The 18,355-nt window shown below is 36.6% G+C and overlaps 3 protein-coding genes, 1 long non-coding RNA gene and 1 other non-coding gene across 29 annotated transcripts; 2 read left to right on the forward strand and 3 right to left on the reverse strand.

Moving 5' to 3' along the window:
• Positions 1–375: 375 nt before the first annotated feature.
• LOC116931444 lies at positions 376–1,242 on the reverse strand. The gene is made up of 2 exons (XR_004398985.2): positions 1,025–1,242; positions 376–539 (listed from the first exon to the last, which is right to left on the reverse strand). It is a non-coding gene; the product is annotated as an uncharacterized LOC116931444 (long non-coding RNA).
• Positions 1,243–1,744: 502 nt separating this feature from the next.
• LOC116931443 (endocuticle structural glycoprotein SgAbd-3) lies at positions 1,745–2,502 on the forward strand. The gene is made up of 3 exons (XM_032939076.2): positions 1,745–1,903; positions 1,984–2,099; positions 2,172–2,502. The coding sequence occupies exons 1-3, from the start codon at positions 1,811–1,813 to the stop codon at positions 2,425–2,427; spliced, it is 465 nt and encodes a 154-aa protein (XP_032794967.2). The 5' UTR covers positions 1,745–1,810; the 3' UTR covers positions 2,428–2,502.
• Positions 2,503–2,802: 300 nt separating this feature from the next.
• On the reverse strand, positions 2,803–2,923 carry Trnai-uau. Its single transcript has 2 exons — positions 2,886–2,923; positions 2,803–2,838 (listed from the first exon to the last, which is right to left on the reverse strand). It is a non-coding gene; the product is annotated as a tRNA-Ile (tRNA).
• Positions 2,924–3,028: 105 nt separating this feature from the next.
• LOC116931440 (cuticle protein 19) lies at positions 3,029–4,063 on the reverse strand. Its single transcript, XM_032939074.2, has 3 exons — positions 3,928–4,063; positions 3,715–3,852; positions 3,029–3,636 (listed from the first exon to the last, which is right to left on the reverse strand). The coding sequence occupies exons 1-3, from the start codon at positions 3,931–3,933 to the stop codon at positions 3,130–3,132; spliced, it is 651 nt and encodes a 216-aa protein (XP_032794965.2). The 5' UTR covers positions 3,934–4,063; the 3' UTR covers positions 3,029–3,129.
• Positions 4,064–4,678: 615 nt separating this feature from the next.
• On the forward strand, positions 4,679–10,435 carry LOC116931433 (organic cation transporter protein). Of its 25 annotated transcripts, none has more exons than XM_045170780.1 (16): positions 4,728–5,046; positions 5,215–5,326; positions 5,387–5,496; positions 6,568–7,036; positions 7,104–7,181; positions 7,257–7,333; positions 7,527–7,897; positions 7,978–8,230; positions 8,311–8,414; positions 8,482–8,636; positions 8,692–9,104; positions 9,185–9,336; positions 9,441–9,539; positions 9,604–9,731; positions 9,817–10,007; positions 10,066–10,435. In XM_045170780.1, exons 7-16 carry the CDS (start codon positions 7,644–7,646, stop codon positions 10,273–10,275), a joined length of 1,959 nt encoding a protein of 652 aa, XP_045026715.1. In that variant the 5' UTR covers positions 4,728–5,046; positions 5,215–5,326; positions 5,387–5,496; positions 6,568–7,036; positions 7,104–7,181; positions 7,257–7,333; positions 7,527–7,643; the 3' UTR covers positions 10,276–10,435. The 25 variants fall into 25 exon arrangements, with proteins under 25 accessions (XP_045026693.1, XP_045026715.1, XP_045026730.1 ...); XM_045170795.1 differs by having other exon boundaries at positions 7,257–7,323; XM_045170771.1 differs by having other exon boundaries at positions 6,568–6,773; positions 6,990–7,036; positions 7,257–7,897.
• The last annotated feature ends 7,920 nt before the right edge of the window (positions 10,436–18,355 follow it).

The following is an 18,355-nucleotide window of genomic DNA, read 5'->3' on the forward strand; positions in this document are numbered from 1 at the left end:
AGCCTGTCTGTTCCAGCCGTTCCAGCAACGACAAAAGGGCCTCCGAAACCACCTAGATCCATAGGTTTGACCAACGTCGGTAAAGCACCCATACCACTTCCGAGGACCATGTTCCTGGCAGTTCGAACCCCTCCAAAGCTGCCCAGTCGGCCGCCATTTGTACGGATCGACAAGCAAACAGCGCCGAACGAAAGAAGTCCAAATTAAATGTTTTCACGTTTCTTGAACTGTTGTCTATCGGGAACAAATACAATGTCCAACACACCTGGGTTTTTCTTTTGACCAATCTACGACTGCGAATGAATTTCAAAGGGCAAAGACCCTTAACAGTTTTCCTTAACAGTTTTAATTCGAGAAACCAAACACAAACGAGTGTCGCCATCTGTTCTTACGTTTATTAAAACAAACCAAAGAGGATACGTGATTTAGATTGACATTCAGACTTGTACACAATTTAATTGTAAATAACCCTCATACAAAATGGTAACTTACCTGCGACCGATCCGTCCGAGCCCCGACAATCAGAAACTTTGGAGCACCTATAATCAAAAACCGAAATGAACTGTTTGCAAAGACATCAAAACATAATGCTAAACACAAATCCCCTCAGCAAGAGCATTAATTAAAGCTTTCGACAGATTAGTCTGAATTGAGTTTTGCAGTTAGACAAGCCATACCGCAACCCGCACATTATACTCAAAAAGCCAGCCACAGAAGCAGTTCCAATCGAACGTGGACGCCGACGCCTAGTCCATTTTAACGAACATCATGGGACATGAATGACGTTCCAGTCGACATTCTTTCTATTCCCCTGCACCTTTACGAAAAGGCCGCCCGGCTAGGGCGTACAGCTCAACAACAAGAGCAAAGCTTCATCTCAGACCTTCCCGAGAGTTTAAAACGAGCAACGAGGTGCTCCGTGCGTGACTCCCAAATGCGGGATTGCCGTAAGCAATTAAAGCTCCATATTCATCACAGGGTTAAACAAGAACCAGTACAATCAACTTGACAGATATTTAATTACCATCAATCGTTGCAGACAGACGACACGCTTTCACCGATGGAACTTTCCAAAGGCAAGAAAATTCAGGACATTATGAAGATCTGCATAGAGATCAATCACAATGTTATTCAATTAATTCGATAACTTTGATCATATATTATCTATTTAACTTTTCATCGAAACTATTAACAAAACCACACACGAATTTACGTCTATTTCTAAAGCTAACTGCAATAAAGACTTACCGGCAGGAGGTGGTTTTCAAGAATGAATTACACTATTGCGTAACGCCTTATATAGGTTACGGTTGTGCGAGGGGAAGGGCGATGAAAGGTAAGCGGCAATCAAAAAAAGAGCCCAAGGCTAAGACAGTTTTGCCGAACTTGCCAATTTTACAAATATCGAAAAGAGAAAAGAAGCGTAAATCGTTGAAAAAAGAATGGCAACCATTTTAAAGAAACCACAGTCTTGCGCTACAAAACTTGTTTCTCTGCACACACAAAAAAAATTAATATTAACTTATGAAGAAAAATTTCAAATAATAAATTTATTTTTAAAGTCATTTTCCATTAAAATCAGGTGTAAATGCATTTTCTTTTATCTCGGAAACAACAATTGGCTTTTGTCGTCTATTCATACGACAAATCCTGAAATTGTGTTATGTCTTGAAGTTGTTGTATTTTTTCACTTTCACTTCTGTTTGCATATTACGACGCCCGGAGCTAAAGACGAACGTTCTCTTGAGCCGCCGTGACGGAAGGTCTTCCCATCACTTTCACGCAACCGTCGAATATAAAAAGATGCCCAATGTCGGTACCAGCATCAAACACTTTCCTTCGTCTGTTTACAGAAGATCAGCAGAGCAATTCACCTGTTCAACCTAAACAAAAAATGAAATTCGTGAGTATTACTTACATCTTTTCTTAGTTTATTTGAATAAATTCACTCGTTCGATTTTTATGCAAATAATGTTTGAATAGATCATCGCTATCGCTTTCTTGGCCGTGGCCCTCGCCGCACCCCAAGGAGATAAGAAGCCCATCGAAATCGTGTCATCCAATAGCGAAATGAACGCCGATGGCAGCTATTCTTTTGCGTGTGTAGATCTTCATTTCACCATTCCATGTTTAACAATTGAATTGAATTGAATCTTATACGTTTAAAATAGTTTTGAGAGCGCCGATGGAACCAAAGTTTCGGAGAGTGGCAGTCAGAAACAGGTGGGTCCTAAACCTGAAGACATTGGCACAGTTTCCAAAGGATCTTACTCCTACACCTCCCCCGATGGCGTTGTCCTTACCGTCAACTGGGTCGCCGATGAGAATGGATTCCAGGCAACTGGAGACCATTTACCTACACCTCCGCCGATGCCTGAACACGTCGTCAAGATGCTCGCTGACTTGAAAGCCGCCGGTGTTCTGTAAACAAACGAATATACAACAATACGTTCAAAATGTACATACACGACGACAAATAAAATTTTGCATTCCCAGAAAAAACAAAACAACAACGATGATGTTTAAATTAGGAAAGTTCTGGTATGTTTTGTATGTACACAATGACCACGTAAGATCTGCTGTAGGTAAATTACTGAGTGTAACATGTCTCGATGTGGTGGTTGGCTCTGGTATAAAGGGCTGAAATTGGGCAACAGACAGACATGCGATGATGCCAAAACAATTAAGGAAAGGTAAACATCACGTTTTGTGGTCAGGGCATTCTTTGCAAAGAGACAGTCGATGGGTTTTATTTGGCCAAAGACGGACGTAAATGTGTTTTAAATTAAATAAAAATTTACATTCTCCAGGCGAGGCTCGAACTCGCGACCTCGGCATTACTTTCATTTACTTCTATTTTCCATCAGCACATTAAGTTACTGTCATATAAGTACCATGCGCTAACCAACTGCGCCACTGGAGATGTATATGTAATATTATTCACGTTAATTTGAATTTTTAATAAATAGAAGAAAATTTAGTTCTTGCTGTCAGCATAACCAATGAATAGAAATAAATAAATTTCTCGTTACGGGGTCAAACTTCATACGGGTGTCATGTATTAAATAATCATCAACTAGACATCTAATATTTCGAGGGGGAGGTGGGGATGGTAGTATAAGTGGAAGGTTAATAAACTGGAGCTGATGGGTAGGTAGGGGCGATGTACGTTGGGACATCGTAGGCTGGGGCAGCAGTGGTGGTGGTTGCTTTGTATTTTGGAGCTTCGTAGGCTGGTGTAGGGTAGACAGGGGCGGGAGTCTTGTAGACTGGTTTGGAGTAAACGGGAGCAGGGGTAGTGGAGGCTTTGTATTGAGGAGCAGGTTTAACTGGTGCGGGAGCCTTATAGGCTGGAGCAGAGTAAACGGGGGCAGCGGGTGCCTTGTAAGCTGGGGCAGAGTAGCTGTTGTATTTGGACTGGACGTATTCCGGATATTTGGCTTCGCCTACGAACTTGACATCAGCCGTGTAGCCGTAGCTATCGGCTTTGTAGGTAACGATTTGAACACGGCCGTCGGGCAGTTGAACGCGGTAAGTGCCAGTCGTTACTTTGCCGTCCCTTTTCTCGGAGTGATCAAAATCGGCGTAGGATTCAGTATCTTTCACAACGTATCCAAACTCGTAAGGTTCAGCAGTCTAACAATTAATTTGAATCAACAAGTATTTAAACATGCCACATAAAAAAAAAAAATAATATTTGAAATGATAACTTACCTCATAGTTGACTTCGGCGTATGTAGCGGCCTCGTATTTGGGAGGTACATAGCTAGGAGTCACGTATTTTGGTGCGTGTTCCGCGGCCCTGTAAGAATTGGCGGCGGCAATAGTAAAGAGAGTGGCGAGGAGGAAGAACTGTTAATACAATGAATTGGATATTATTCTTTCTTCTAGTAATGGAAGCTTTTTAAAAGTCAAAATGGCGTTTACCTTCATTTTGCAGGAGAAGTGAATTGCTTGAAACAGTTTGAAGACTGATGGCTTGAGTCGATTCAATCGCGATATTTATACCGAACATTGAAAGAAAGGAGGGCAATTGTGGGATGTGGCACATCTGTAAATACGCTTACTGCAAAACGAAAGTAATCGGATTCAAAGGTTATTCGGAATAAATATGTTCGTGATTGTGAACTTGAATAACAACGGTTTTTTACAGGCATAGCTGTGACCATTTTGCGTGCACTGTTTTGTCAAACAAATCATTTAACCTCGATTTGTAGAATGAAACATGTTGAAAGTCATCGCTCAATCGAATTTCTAATACCCTCACTGGTTAAATCGACACTTGTTCAACGAGTGGGTCAAATTGCAATTTGGAGGTTAGATGTTATGGAAATTCTACTATGTAGAACATAATAGGGAAAGTCCCGTATTTTAATGGACTTATTCCATGACCATGGAGAGATCCTGATCAATAAGGGTCTTGATCGAGGGCGTTGCCCAAAAAGGGTCTAGTGAAACTGTAGTAGAGTTCGTTTTAAATGGAAAGGAGTGAAACACTTTTCCTTTCTCAATTTTTTTTGCATAATTAAACATTTCCCTCATTTGAAAACAGCGAAAGGAAACACAAATGAAGTACGACAAAGAAATTACACTATTTATACACTATTTATATTTTTCGCACTATGTATACGTAGAGCCCCCTGGTTTCCCCGAGGTAGTAGCAAGTTTTGCCACTAGAGCCCGTTGACGGCGAAAATGTCTAAAACAATTGAAAGCTAAGAGCTAACAGGTGAGAGGAAGTGTTAACTGGTCGTTGACTCGTTGGCTCGTTACTGTAGGTATACATTCAAGCAGATTGAAAGAAAACTCTTGCATCTCCTTGCGCTGGAAAAATCACATATTTTGTTTAGTCCAACTGTAATTTAGTTTGGTTGGTGCTTGGTAAATGTGGTCGGTTGGTGGGACCAGTGTCAACAGTTGCCAGCGTGGGCGGCGTGGGTAGTTGACCTGGTGATGGCTGAGACTGAGATGTCCTTCATGTTGCAACCAAAGCAGTATTTTTTAAAACTTATCTTTCTTGCAGGCTTGTCCAATGATTTAGTTCAGGTTGGTTGTCATTTCTGTTGCACTGTTTTAGAATTTGATAGCTTTAAACCTAAAATGCCCCTTAAGAGCAAACTGCTACTTTATTATTTTTTAATGAATATGATGTTGCTTTCTTTCAGTTGCATTCTTTGATCTTTCAGCAGCACCTTTTCAATCTTTATTGTGCAGATGTTTACTCAACAGGCTTGAACTTGTCTCAGTTTCACTTAGCAGTTCTATACCCTCGGTATTTGGCCTGAAACGATTCCATCAAGAAAGGAATTTGGGCCATGTCATCTATGTAAGATACTGTATATGCTTCATATTTTAACTAAAATAATGGTCAAGTGCTTGAACATAGGAATTACAAGTGGGAAAAATGCTATATAACCCACAAATAATTAGCTCAACTATGTGTGTTCTTAAAGGTTAGAGGGATCCATCCTAATTGGAAACCCTCTCAGCTTGATGGTGAGTAACTCTTATTTTGCAGCTAAATAATGAACCAAGCACTTTGTCAAAAGAGGTTGAAAGTGCTGTTTTGGTTGTAGACCAAAAGGTCAATCAAGAATTTGTCAACAAAGATTGATAAAGTGCATGGTTATATATACTTTATCTATCACTATGCCTTTCATAAGATTTCTTTTCATTATTGAGGGTTTCAAAAGGTATTTTAAGTTAACATTTAAATTTTATTTCAAACTCGATGGCACGTCGCTTTTTTTTCTTTAGGAGATGCGTAGTATATCTTGTAATGCATGTAGTAAGTCATCCAAAACTTGAGATTATTTTTTAGTTAGCTGCAGAACAACAAAGAAATTGGAACATTGTGGTTGGTTTTAAAATAACTGTTATCGCAAAACTTTTTTACGATTGAGTGCCACCGGAAACTTCCTCCTACGTCATGCTCCTTATCAAATTGTGAAATTTCCATGCACAGTTTTCACGGCAATTTGAATTTAAGAAAATATTCGTTTTCTACGAAAGGTGGAAACATCCTAAACCGATTTCCCTGTTACTTTGGTTGAATCTTTTTTTTCCCTTCATGTTCATTGCTTTTCGTATCTCTCATTCGGTTGGTTTCTTATATTTTCCTACAAGCCAATGGTGGCCCGTCCCAGAATGGTTAACGGGCAATTTATTTGCCTTATGCCCGAGATCCCGTAGTATGTCCTGCTCGTTACCTAAACTTCGATCACTTCGAGAAAAAGTTTGAAAGGGAAAATTGAATTTTGAAAATAGAAGTAAACTGGGCAAGTTCGGTTTCCTTGGCCAACTCTCAGCAGAAGAAAGTCCCATCTGACCATTTACGCGAACCTTCGTACACTCCTAACTATTCCTTGATTACTACTCGCGAGTAGGTAATTTGAAAACTGCCGGGACTGCAACCGGGATTCGCACCAAACTTACTTTTTTAGTGGGGGATGGGCACTCCCAAACCGACTTTCTTCCTACTTCCATCTCGTAGTTCTTTTATCTCTTTCTTACTTTTTCCTACCTTCCTCTCGTAACATTGGCTCCTTATCCTTGCTCTTCTTGTAGGAACAGAGAGAGGCAGCTATTCCTACATCCGGCGTCTGGACGAGTTGGCCAGGATCATTGGATCATTGAAACTGCATGAGAGCGGTCTGTCAGTTTATCTTATAAAGCAGACAGCCCGTTCTCACCCAGAACCCGCTGATGACCTGACGGGGAGCGGTCCGCTCCTTACTAATTGAAAAGCAGTTTTCAAATTCCAATAATGTTTGGTAAGTTCACAAGTTTTCCGCTAGAGGAGAGGGGATCAGTCTGCTCCTTTAACTAAGGGAAAAGACGCGTGGTTGTTGGATAATGCTGGGGTAGTTAACAATTTCACCACCAGGGAAAAAGCCTGAATGTGATCTTTTTGCTAACAAAAGAAAGTTACATTATATCGTGTGAGTTTTTCGGGAAATCTCAGTAACTCAATTAATATTATTCTCCAGACATGATAGAAATCTTTTACTGGAAATTCTTCGTAGTCTGTCTGAAGGTATGGTCTGTGTATAGAGCAACCAATGGCGTGTTAAATATTGTCCCGTTAAATTGTGTTATTCTAGATTATTCTGTTTTTACATGGTAAATATTCTTTGAAAATTTCTCCACCAAAAATCATTTTTTTTATCAAACCAAAGCAGGTTAGTCATTTTCATTAAAAAATTGTTCACACCATTTTAGAATGCGTGTTTAAATTTTAACATTATTCACCACAGATTTCTCTAGTGAATTTATTAACACGAGTCCGTCGGTGGTCAACGCCGATTTCGGAGGGGAAAAGAGGTTAGAGAAGGTAAAAGACAGATATCTACATAGTTTGAAATTGTCAGAGGCTATATTGTTGGTAAAAATACTGATCACCATGGAGACTTCTGTGTTGTTTCTCCAATAACTGATTTGTGACCGCCTCTGTTGAAAATCGATACGACGTAAATTATGAAATAAGCCGAAGTAGAACGTAGCCAATCATAGTTTATTCATGGCAGACTTGCAAAAGCCATTGCAGACCGCAGTATTTGTGCGATGCAGTACTATATCGTCAACAGCAGTCAACAGACATCAAATTCACAATCCACGAAGTAACTTGTTCTGGCTGAACACGTATGGCATCAGTTTGCTCAGGTGACGTAGGGTCGTATCAATCGCCCCACCAGCAAGCTCATAAGACAAATAGCTCTGAAGACGAACAACGAAGGAGAAAAGAAACGAATGAAGTCGACTATGAAAACATCCTGGAAAATTTTGGCAAAACAAGGAATTTGCAGCTTAGAACATTTCTATGGCTTTGTTTACCGGCGTTCTTTCCGGGAATCGTCGTGATGTCGTACACCTTCACAGGAGGAACGCCCAATTATAGGTATGGAGATGATTAAACACCTAATGCATAAAACTGTTACTGTTAATTATGTTTTGGTGTCCATTCACGTTTCTCTTTAGATGTTTCGTGGAAGATTGTGACGAAAATGTCACAATTTTTTCGAGTAATGGCTCATCTTTCGCTCCCACATGGCTGAAACAAGTGGTTCCTTTGCATAGGGAAGAGGCAATAGCCCAATGTTATCTGTATAACATTACGTTGACCAATTTGAAACAGTGTGATCTCAACCATTCCATCCATGACACGTTCCTGAAAAAGTGCAGCCGTTGGGTTTATGATACCTCTGTATTCCGTTCAACCATAGTCAGTGATGTAAGATAAGCAAGAAATATTTCAACGGATTTCAAAAGACACATTTTGTAGCCCTTAATATTTACTTGTTTACATCCTAGTTCGAGTTAACGTGCGAAAATGAATGGAAACAAACTGTGGCCAGCAGCCTGTTTATGTTAGGAATGTTGATCGGAGCAGTTAGCATTGGTTACATCGGTGATACGTGAGCCATATAATAATTTAAATTTAACATTACCTTTTAATTAACATTATTTATGTAAATTTTACAGTATCGGGCGAAGGAAAACATTTACGCTGAACGTATTTACACTTGCGATCGTAACGACCGCTTCTGCATTTTCACCTGATTGGATCACATTCTGCTCATTGAGATTTTTCTCAGGAATTGGCGCTTCTGGCCACTTCCTAATCATCTTTGTTTGGGGTAGATCCAGTTCAAAAAGTCACAGCAAAAATGTTTGTTATCAAGATTTGTCAAGGAGTTGAAGCCGTCGGGAACAAGTACAGAGTTACTTGCGGATTCATTTACCAAATTGTTTATGCAGCAGGATCTGCTTGTCTGGGTATAGTGGCTTATTTCGTTCGAGACTGGAGGGTACTTCAGCTTCTCATTAGCATTCCCATGTTTGGTTTTACAGCTTTTTATTGGTTAGTTGGCTTCCCTTTTTTTAACATTTCTCCTAAACACAGAGACACCCTGTTACTTGAGGCAAGTAATGTGTATGTACTGTATAGGATATTACCAGAATCGATTAGGTGGCTGATAACAAAGAAACATTATCCTCAAGTGAAACAATTCCTGTTGCGGGAAATTGGTAGGAATGAAATCCACGTTCCTGACTACGTTTTAGCTTCTCGTCGCGGAGAAACTAAACGCAATCTTGAAAACTCGGTATGTCGGTTGTATTTTACGCTATGTAGTGATCGATGCTATTAATTGAAAATGGTTAATCTTGCTTGATTTGTGAGTAGCCATTTGGAAATATTTCCACGATAGAATTAAGTTCAGTACAAGATGGGAGCGATTATTCAAGATATTTAGAAAAAGCTAAAGTTGAGAGCTTGGCCGATATTTTCCGCTCAAACATTTTGATGGTCCGACTAATGATTATTTCCATGGCATGGTATGCATCATAAAGAATTTTATAATACGTTTCGATTCAGTTTTGGATGTTTATTGCTATTGGTACTATAATTGTTGACGTTTTACGGTTTATGCATAACATAGGATTGCTGGGGTGATGGGTTACTACGGTATAACTTATTCGGCAGCAAACCTAGTCGGAAACTTTTACATCAACTACGGACTTTCTATGCAAGTGCTAAAGTGTGACATTAATATGATTATTATTTTTTTTATTTAACCTTTTCTTTCGTGTAATTATTATCAGGCTAGTTGAAATTCCTGCTTACTTATTGGGCATGATTGTAGTGGAAAAAATTGGGCGAAGACCAATGCTAACCTGTGGTTTACTAGTCAGCGGTCTTTGCTGCCTCATAGCCGGTTTGCTACCCGTTGGTAAACTAAACTTTTGACCCCCTCTGCCGAATGTTTGATCATTAGGAAGTTTAACTGAACGTTAACTTCATTTGATCGCAAAAAGAATGGGCATCTGCCAAAACAGTGTTTTCACTGATTGCTAAGCTGTTTGCTGCCTGCGTCACAGCCACACTCTACTCATATACTTCGGAGTTGTTTCCCACTTTCGGCAGAAGTGCAATGGTCGGTTTATGCTCAACTTGCGGCCGTATAGGAGGGATATTAGCCCCCATCATCTCGGATTGGGTGACATTTGTATGATTGTTTATACATTCTAATAACAAACTGTAATGTGTCTGTTTGAAATTTATAGGGGAAGAAAACTGATGTTCACGCCAGCATACCTTTCTTGGTTTTTGCCACCATAAACATATTAGTTGGGCTCCTATGTTTTCTACTTCCGGAGACCAAAATGATTTCCTTCCCAGCTACAATAAAGGAAGCTAACGAAATGAAACCGGCATTCCTAGCGAATGTTTTGCAAGCAAAATATCGAAAGGTCGAGCATCAGGAAAGGCATTAATAAGATTGATTTTACAATTTTATACTTGGAAAAACCAGAAATTTGTGATACCTGATAATATCTGGCGATATGTACATTTTCACATTTTCGTTTCTACACTTAGTTTACCTTTCGTCTACCACAGACGATAGAACCAAAAAAATAGAGATATGGTAAGGAACAGTGTTAATAGAAATGATAAACAAAATAGCAGACTTAGGGAAATATAAAATTTCTCCTTCAATGTGAAATTAGATTGGCTACTCACCAACCAGGAATTGAATGTGTTAGTAGAAATGAACAGTGTCGTCATCTAAAAAAAAAAACGAACGAAAGATTAGTGCGGACACCCCTGAAATCGCCGCGCCATCAGCGCCATCTCTGGGGTAAAGTCTCAGAAAAAGTGTCGGTCGATCCACCGGTCGTTGTAGAAGGGTAGGGGTGCCTGTATCAGGGGGTTGGGAAATGCGAGTTTTGATAGAATCCCTATCGGGAAACTAGGTTAAGGTTGCTAATGCTGGTCATAGATTCGATCTGTCTGTTTAATATATAATGCATATGAATTTCAATATTAAAGAGTTGATTACATGTATTTACTAGGGGCCCTCACTCCGTTCAGGAAGTTCCCGATAGGGTCCGGCCTGGTCGCCAATTCGCCATAGAATCTCGGAAACCGTTTGTCCTTACGGCAAAACTGACAACGTATCCATGTAGGATGAAAACGAAGTGTGAAGTAATCATCCCCGCTTCACCCCGCCTTCCCATTTTTGTCAAAATCAGCCAAAAACGACATCTCTTGAAATTATCCACAAATCACACGGCATAATCGAAATTAAACGCTGATTTCGATTTAGTGATTGGTTTTCTTACTAGGGGCCCTCACTCCGTTCAGGAAGTTCCCGATAGGGTACGGCCTGGTCGCCAATTTCCCATAATATCTCGGAAACCGTTTGCTCTTCCGGCAAAACAGACTCCGTATACATGTCCTATGAGGCGTGCGCTGATCATCAACGCCTTCATCCCGCCTTTCCACTTTTGTCAAAATCGGCCAAAAATGACATCTCTTGAAATTCTCCAAAAATCAGACGGTATAATCGAAATTGAACGCTGATTTCGATTTAGTCATTGGTTTTCTCTTTAGACTAGCCGTTTAAAAAATTAACGAAAACAATTCTGTTAGCGCACCAACTTCATTCATGGTTTTTAAAATGTAAATGAAAAATTATAAGACCAATAGAAAAATTAACCTGATTTCCGTGATTTTCATTCAATTCTGAATCTAAATCATGCATTTTAAGCAAAATTTGAAATTTGGCCAAAAATGAAAAAGTGGGAAGGGTATAGCCTTCCCACTTTTGTCAAAATCTACCAAAAACGACATCTCTTGAAATTCTCCAAAAATCACACGGAATATTCAAAATTGAACGCTGATTTCGATTTAGTTATTGGTTTTCTCGTTAAACCAGCCGTTTCAAAAATTAACGAAACAGTGCTGTTAGCGCAACAACTTAATTTAGGGTTTTTAAGGATTAAATCAAAAACTATAAGACCAATAGGAAAATAAACCTGATTTTCGTGATTTTCATTCAATTTTGTTTCGAATTCATGTATTTTAAGCAAAATTTGAAATTTGGCCAAAAATGAAAAAGTGGGAAGGGTAAAGCCTTCCCACTTTTGTCAAAATCTACCAAAAACGACATCTCTTGAAATTCTCCAAAAATCACACGGAATATTCAAAATTGAACGCTGATTTCGATTTAGTTATTGGTTTTCTCGTTAAACCAGCCGTTTCAAAAATTAACGAAACAGTGCTGTTAGCGCAACAACTTAATTTAGGGTTTTTAAGGATTAAATCAAAAACTATAAGTCCAATAGGAAAATAAACCTGATTTTCGTGATTTTCATTCAATTTTGATTCGAATTCATGTATTTTAAGCAAAATTTGAAATTTGGCCAAAAATAAAAAAGTGGGAAGGGTATAGCCTTCCCACTTTTGTCAAAATCTACCAAAAACGACATCTCTTGAAATTCTCCAAAAATCACACGGAATAATCGAAATTGAACGCTGATTTCGATTTAGTTATTGGTTTTCTCGTTAAACCAGCCGTTTCAAAAATTTACGAAACAGTGCTGTTAGCGCAACAACTTAATTTAGGGTTTTTAAGGATTAAATCAAAAACTATAAGACCAATAGGAAAATAAACCTGATTTTCGTGATTTTCATTCAATTTTGATTCGAATTCATGTATTTTAAGCAAAATTTGAAATTTGGCCAAAAATGAAAAAGTGGGAAGGGTATAGCCTTCCCACTTTTGTCAAAATCTACCAAAAACGACATCTCTTGAAATTCTCCAAAAATCACACGGAATAATCAAAATTGAACGCTGATTTCGATTTAGTTATTGGTTTTCTCGTTAAACCAGCCGTTTCAAAAATTAACGAAACAGTGCTGTTAGCGCAACAACTTAATTTAGGGTTTTTAAGGATTAAATCAAAAACTATAAGACCAATAGGAAAATAAACCTGATTTTCGTGATTTTCATTCAATTTTGATTCGAATTCATGTATTTTAAGCAAAATTTGAAATTTGGCCAAAAATGAAAAAGTGGGAAGGGATAGCCTTCCCACTTTTGTCAAAATCTACCAAAAACGACATCTCTTGAAATTCTCCAAAAATCACAAAAAATAGTCGAAATTGAACGCTGATTTCGATTTAGTAATTGGTTTTCTCGTTAAACCAGCCGTTTCAAAAATTAACAAAACAGTGCTGTTAGCGCAACAACTTAATTTAAGGTTTTTAAGGATTAAATCAAAAACTATAAGACCAATAGGAAAATAAACCTGATTTTCGTGATTTTCATTCAATTTTGATTCGAATTCATGTATTTTAAGCAAAATTTGAAATTTGGCCAAAAATAAAAAAGTGGGAAGGGTATAGCCTTCCCACTTTTGTCAAAATCTACCAAAAACGACATCTCTTGAAATTCTCCAAAAATCACACGGAATAATCGAAATTGAACGCTGATTTCGATTTAGTTATTGGTTTTCTCGTTAAACCAGCCGTTTTAAAAATTTACGAAACAGTGCTGTTAGCGCAACAACTTAATTTAGGGTTTTTAAGGATTAAATCAAAAACTATAAGACCAATAGGAAAATAAACCTGATTTTCGTGATTTTCATTCAATTTTGATTCGAATTCATGTATTTTAAGCAGAATTTGAAATTTGGCCAAAAATGAAAAAGTGGGAAGGGTATAGCCTTCCCACTTTTGTCAAAATCTACCAAAAACGACATCTCTTGAAATTCTCCAAAAATCACACGGAATAATCGAAATTGAACGCTGATTTCGATTTAGTTATTGGTTTTCTCGTTAAACCAGCCGTTTCAAAAATTAACGAAACAGTGCTGTTAGCGCAACAACTTAATTTAGGGTTTTTAAGGATTAAATCAAAAACTATAAGACCAATAGGAAAATAAACCTGATTTTCGTGATTTTCATTCAATTTTGATTCGAATTCATGTATTTTAAGCAAAATTTGAAATTTGGCCAAAAATGAAAAAGTGGGAAGGGTATAGCCTTCCCACTTTTGTCAAAATCTACCAAAAACGACATCTCTTGAAATTATCCAAAAATCACAAAAAATAATCGAAATTGAACGCTAATATCGATTTAGTAATTGGTTTTCTCGTTAAACCAGCCGTTTCAAAAATTAACAAAACAGTGCTGTTAGCGCAACAACTTAATTTAGGGTTTTTAAGGATTAAATCAAAAACTATAAGACCAATAGGAAAATAAACCTGATTTTCGTGATTTTCATTCAATTTTGATTCGAATTCATGTATTTTAAGCAGAATTTGAAATTTGGCCAAAAATGAAAAAGTGGGAAGGGTATAGCCTTCCCACTTTTGTCAAAATCTACCAAAAACGACATCTCTTGAAATTCTCCAAAAATCACACGGAATAATCGAAATTGAACGCTGATTTCGATTTAGTTATTGGTTTTCTCGTTAAACCAGCCGTTTCAAAAATTTACGAAACAGTGCTGTTAGCGCAACAACTTAATTTAGGGTTTTTAAGGATTAAATCAAAAACTATAAGACCAATAGGAAAATAAACCTGATTTTCGTGATTTTCATTCAATTTTGATTCGAATTCATGTATTTTAAGCAAAATTTGAAATTTGGCCAAAAATGAAAAAGTGGGAAGGGTATAGCCTTCCCACTTTTGTCAAAATCTACCAAAAACGACATCTCTTGAAATTCTCCAAAAATCACACGGAATAATCGAAATTGAACGCTGATTTCGATTTAGTTATTGGTTTTCTCGTTAAACCAGCCATTTCAAAAATTAACGAAACAGTGCTGTTAGCGCAACAACTTAATTTAGGGTTTTTAAGGATTAAATCAAAAACTATAAGACCAATAGGAAAATAAACCTGATTTTCGTGATTTTCATTCAATTTTGATTCGAATTCATGTATTTTAAGCAAAATTTGAAATTTGGCCAAAAATGAAAAAGTGGGAAGGGTATAGCCTTCCCACTTTTGTCAAAATCTACCAAAAACGACATCTCTTGAAATTCTCCAAAAATCACACGGAATAATCGAAATTGAACGCTGATTTCGATTTAGTTATTGGTTTTCTCGTTAAACCAGCCGTTTCAAAAATTTACGAAACAGTGCTGTTAGCGCAACAACTTAATTTAGGGTTTTTAAGGATTAAATCAAAAACTATAAGACCAATAGGAAAATAAACCTGATTTTCGTGATTTTCATTCAATTTTGATTCGAATTCATGTATTTTAAGCAAAATTTGAAATTTGGCCAAAAATGAAAAAGTGGGAAGGGTATAGCCTTCCCACTTTTGTCAAAATCTACCAAAAACGACATCTCTTGAAATTCTCCAAAAATCACACGGAATAATCGAAATTGAACGCTGATTTCGATTTAGTTATTGGTTTTCTCGTTAAACCAGCCGTTTCAAAAATTAACGAAACAGTGCTGTTAGCGCAACAACTTAATTTAGGGTTTTTAAGGATTAAATCAAAAACTATAAGACCAATAGGAAAATAAACCTGATTTTCGTGATTTTCATTCAATTTTGATTCGAATTCATGTATTTTAAGCAAAATTTGAAATTTGGCCAAAAATGAAAAAGTGGGAAGGGTATAGCCTTCCCACTTTTGTCAAAATCTACCAAAAACGACATCTCTTGAAATTCTCCAAAAATCACAAAAAATAATCGAAATTGAACGCTGATTTCGATTTAGTTATTGGTTTTCTCGTTAAACCAGCCGTTTCAAAAATTAACGAAACAGTGCTGTTAGCGCAACAACTTAATTTAGGGTTTTTAAGGATTAAATCAAAAACTATAAGACCAATAGGAAAATAAACCTGATTTTCGTGATTTTCATTCAATTTTGATTCGAATTCATGTATTTTAAGCAAAATTTGAAATTTGGCCAAAAATGAAAAAGTGGGAAGGGTATAGCCTTCCCACTTTTGTCAAAATCTACCAAAAACGACATCTCTTGAAATTCTCCAAAAATCACACGGAATAATCGAAATTGAACGCTGATTTCGATTTAGTTATTGGTTTTCTCGTTAAACCAGCCGTTTCAAAAATTTACGAAACAGTGCTGTTAGCGCAACAACTTAATTTAGGGTTTTTAAGGATCCAATCAAAAACTATAAGACCAATAGGAAAATAAACCTGATTTTCGTGATTTTCATTCAATTTTGATTCGAATTCATGTATTTTAAGCAAAATTTGAAATTTGGCCAAAAATGAAAAAGTGGGAAGGGTAAAGCCTTCCCACTTTTGTCAAAATCTACCAAAAACGACATCTCTTGAAATTCTCCAAAAATCACACGGAATAATCAAAATTGAACGCTGATTTCGATTTAGTTATTGGTTTTCTCGTTAAACCAGCCGTTTCAAAAATTAACGAAACAGTGCTGTTAGCGCAACAACTTAATTTAGGGTTTTTAAGGATTAAATCAAAAACTATAAGACCAATAGGAAAATAAACCTGATTTTCGTGATTTTCATTAAATTTTGATTCGAATTCATGTATTTTAAGCAAAATTTGAAATTTGGCCAAAAATGAAAAAGTGGGAAGGGTATAGCCTTCCCACTTTTGTCAAAATCTACCAAAAACGACATCTCTTGAAATTCTCCAAAAATCACACGGAATAATCGAAATTGAACGCTGATTTCGATTTAGTTATTGGTTTTCTCGTTAAACCAGCCGTTTCAAAAATTAACGAAACAGTGCTGTTAGCGCAACAACTTAATTTAGGGTTTTTAAGGATTAAATCAAAAACTATAAGACCAATAGGAAAATAAACCTAATTTTCGTGATTTTCATTCAATTTTGATTCGAATTCATGTATTTTAAGCAAAATTTGAAATTTGGCCAAAAATGAAAAAGTGGGAAGGGTATAGCCTTCCCACATTTGTCAAAATCTACCAAAAACGACATCTCTTGAAATTATCCAAAAATCACAAAAAATAATCGAAATTGAACGCTGATTTCGATTTAGTAATTGGTTTTCTCGTTAAACCAGCCGTTTCAAAAATTTACGAAACAGTGCTGTTAGCGCAACAACTTAATTTAGGGTTTTTAAGGATCCAATCAAAAACTATAAGACCAATAGGAAAATAAACCTGATTTTCGTGATTTTCATTCAATTTTGATTCGAATTCATGTATTTTAAGCAAAATTTGAAATTTGGCCAAAAATGAAAAAGTGGGAAGGGTATAGCCTTCCCACTTTTGTCAAAATCTACCAAAAACGACATCTCTTGAAATTCTCCAAAAATCACACGGAATAATCGAAATTGAACGCTGATTTCGATTTAGTTATTGGTTTTCTCGTTAAACCAGCCGTTTCAAAAATTAACGAAACAGTGCTGTTAGCGCAACAACTTAATTTAGGGTTTTTAAGGATTAAATCAAAAACTATAAGACCAATAGAAAAATAAACCTGATTTTCGTGATTTTCATTCAATTTTGATTCGAATTCATGTATTTTAAGCAAAATTTGAAATTTGGCCAAAAATGAAAAAGTGGGAAGGGTGTAGCCTTCCCACTTTTGTCAAAATCTACCAAAAACGACATCTCTTGAAATTCTCCAAAAATCACACGGAATAATCGAAATTGAACGCTGATTTCGATTTAGTTATTGGTTTTCTCGTTAAACCAGCCGTTTCAAAAATTAACGAAACAGTGCTGTTAGCGCAACAACTTAATTTAGGGTTTTTAAGGATTAAATCAAAAACTATAAGACCAATAGGAAAATAAACCTAATTTTCGTGATTTTCATTCAATTTTGATTCGAATTCATGTATTTTAAGCAAAATTTGAAATTTGGCCAAAAATGAAAAAGTGGGAAGGGTATAGCCTTCCCACATTTGTCAAAATCTACCAAAAACGACATCTCTTGAAATTATCCAAAAATCACAAAAAATAATCGAAATTGAACGCTGATTTCGATTTAGTAATTGGTTTTCTCGTTAAACCAGCCGTTTCAAAAATTAACGAAACAGTGCTGTTAGCGCAACAACTTAATTTAGGGTTTTTAAGGATTAAATAAAAAACTATAAGACCAATAGGAAAATAAACCTGATTTTCGTGATTTTCATTCAATTTTGATTCGAATTCATGTATTTTAAGCAAAATTTGAAATTTGGCCAAAAATGAAAAAGTGGGAAGGGTATAGCCTTCCCACTTTTGTCAAAATCTACCAAAAACGACATCTCTTGAAATTCTCCAAAAATCACACGGAATAATCGAAATTGAACGCTGATTTCGATTTAGTTATTGGTTTTCTCGTTAAACCTGCCGTTTCAAAAATTTACGAAACAGTGCTGTTAGCGCAACAACTTAATTTAGGGTTTTTAAGGATTAAATAAAAAACTATAAGACCAATAGGAAAATAAACCTGATTTTCGTGATTTTCATTCAATTTTGATTCGAATTCATGTATTTTAAGCAAAATTTGAAATTTGGCCAAAAATGAAAAAGTGGGAAGGGTAGCCTTCCCACTTTTGTCAAAATCTACCAAAAACGACATCTCTTGAAATTCTCAAAAAATCAC

The sequence above is a fragment of the Daphnia magna genome, linkage group LG1 (assembly GCF_020631705.1).
Source record: "Daphnia magna isolate NIES linkage group LG1, ASM2063170v1.1, whole genome shotgun sequence".
Lineage (NCBI taxonomy): Eukaryota > Metazoa > Arthropoda > Branchiopoda > Diplostraca > Daphniidae > Daphnia > Daphnia magna.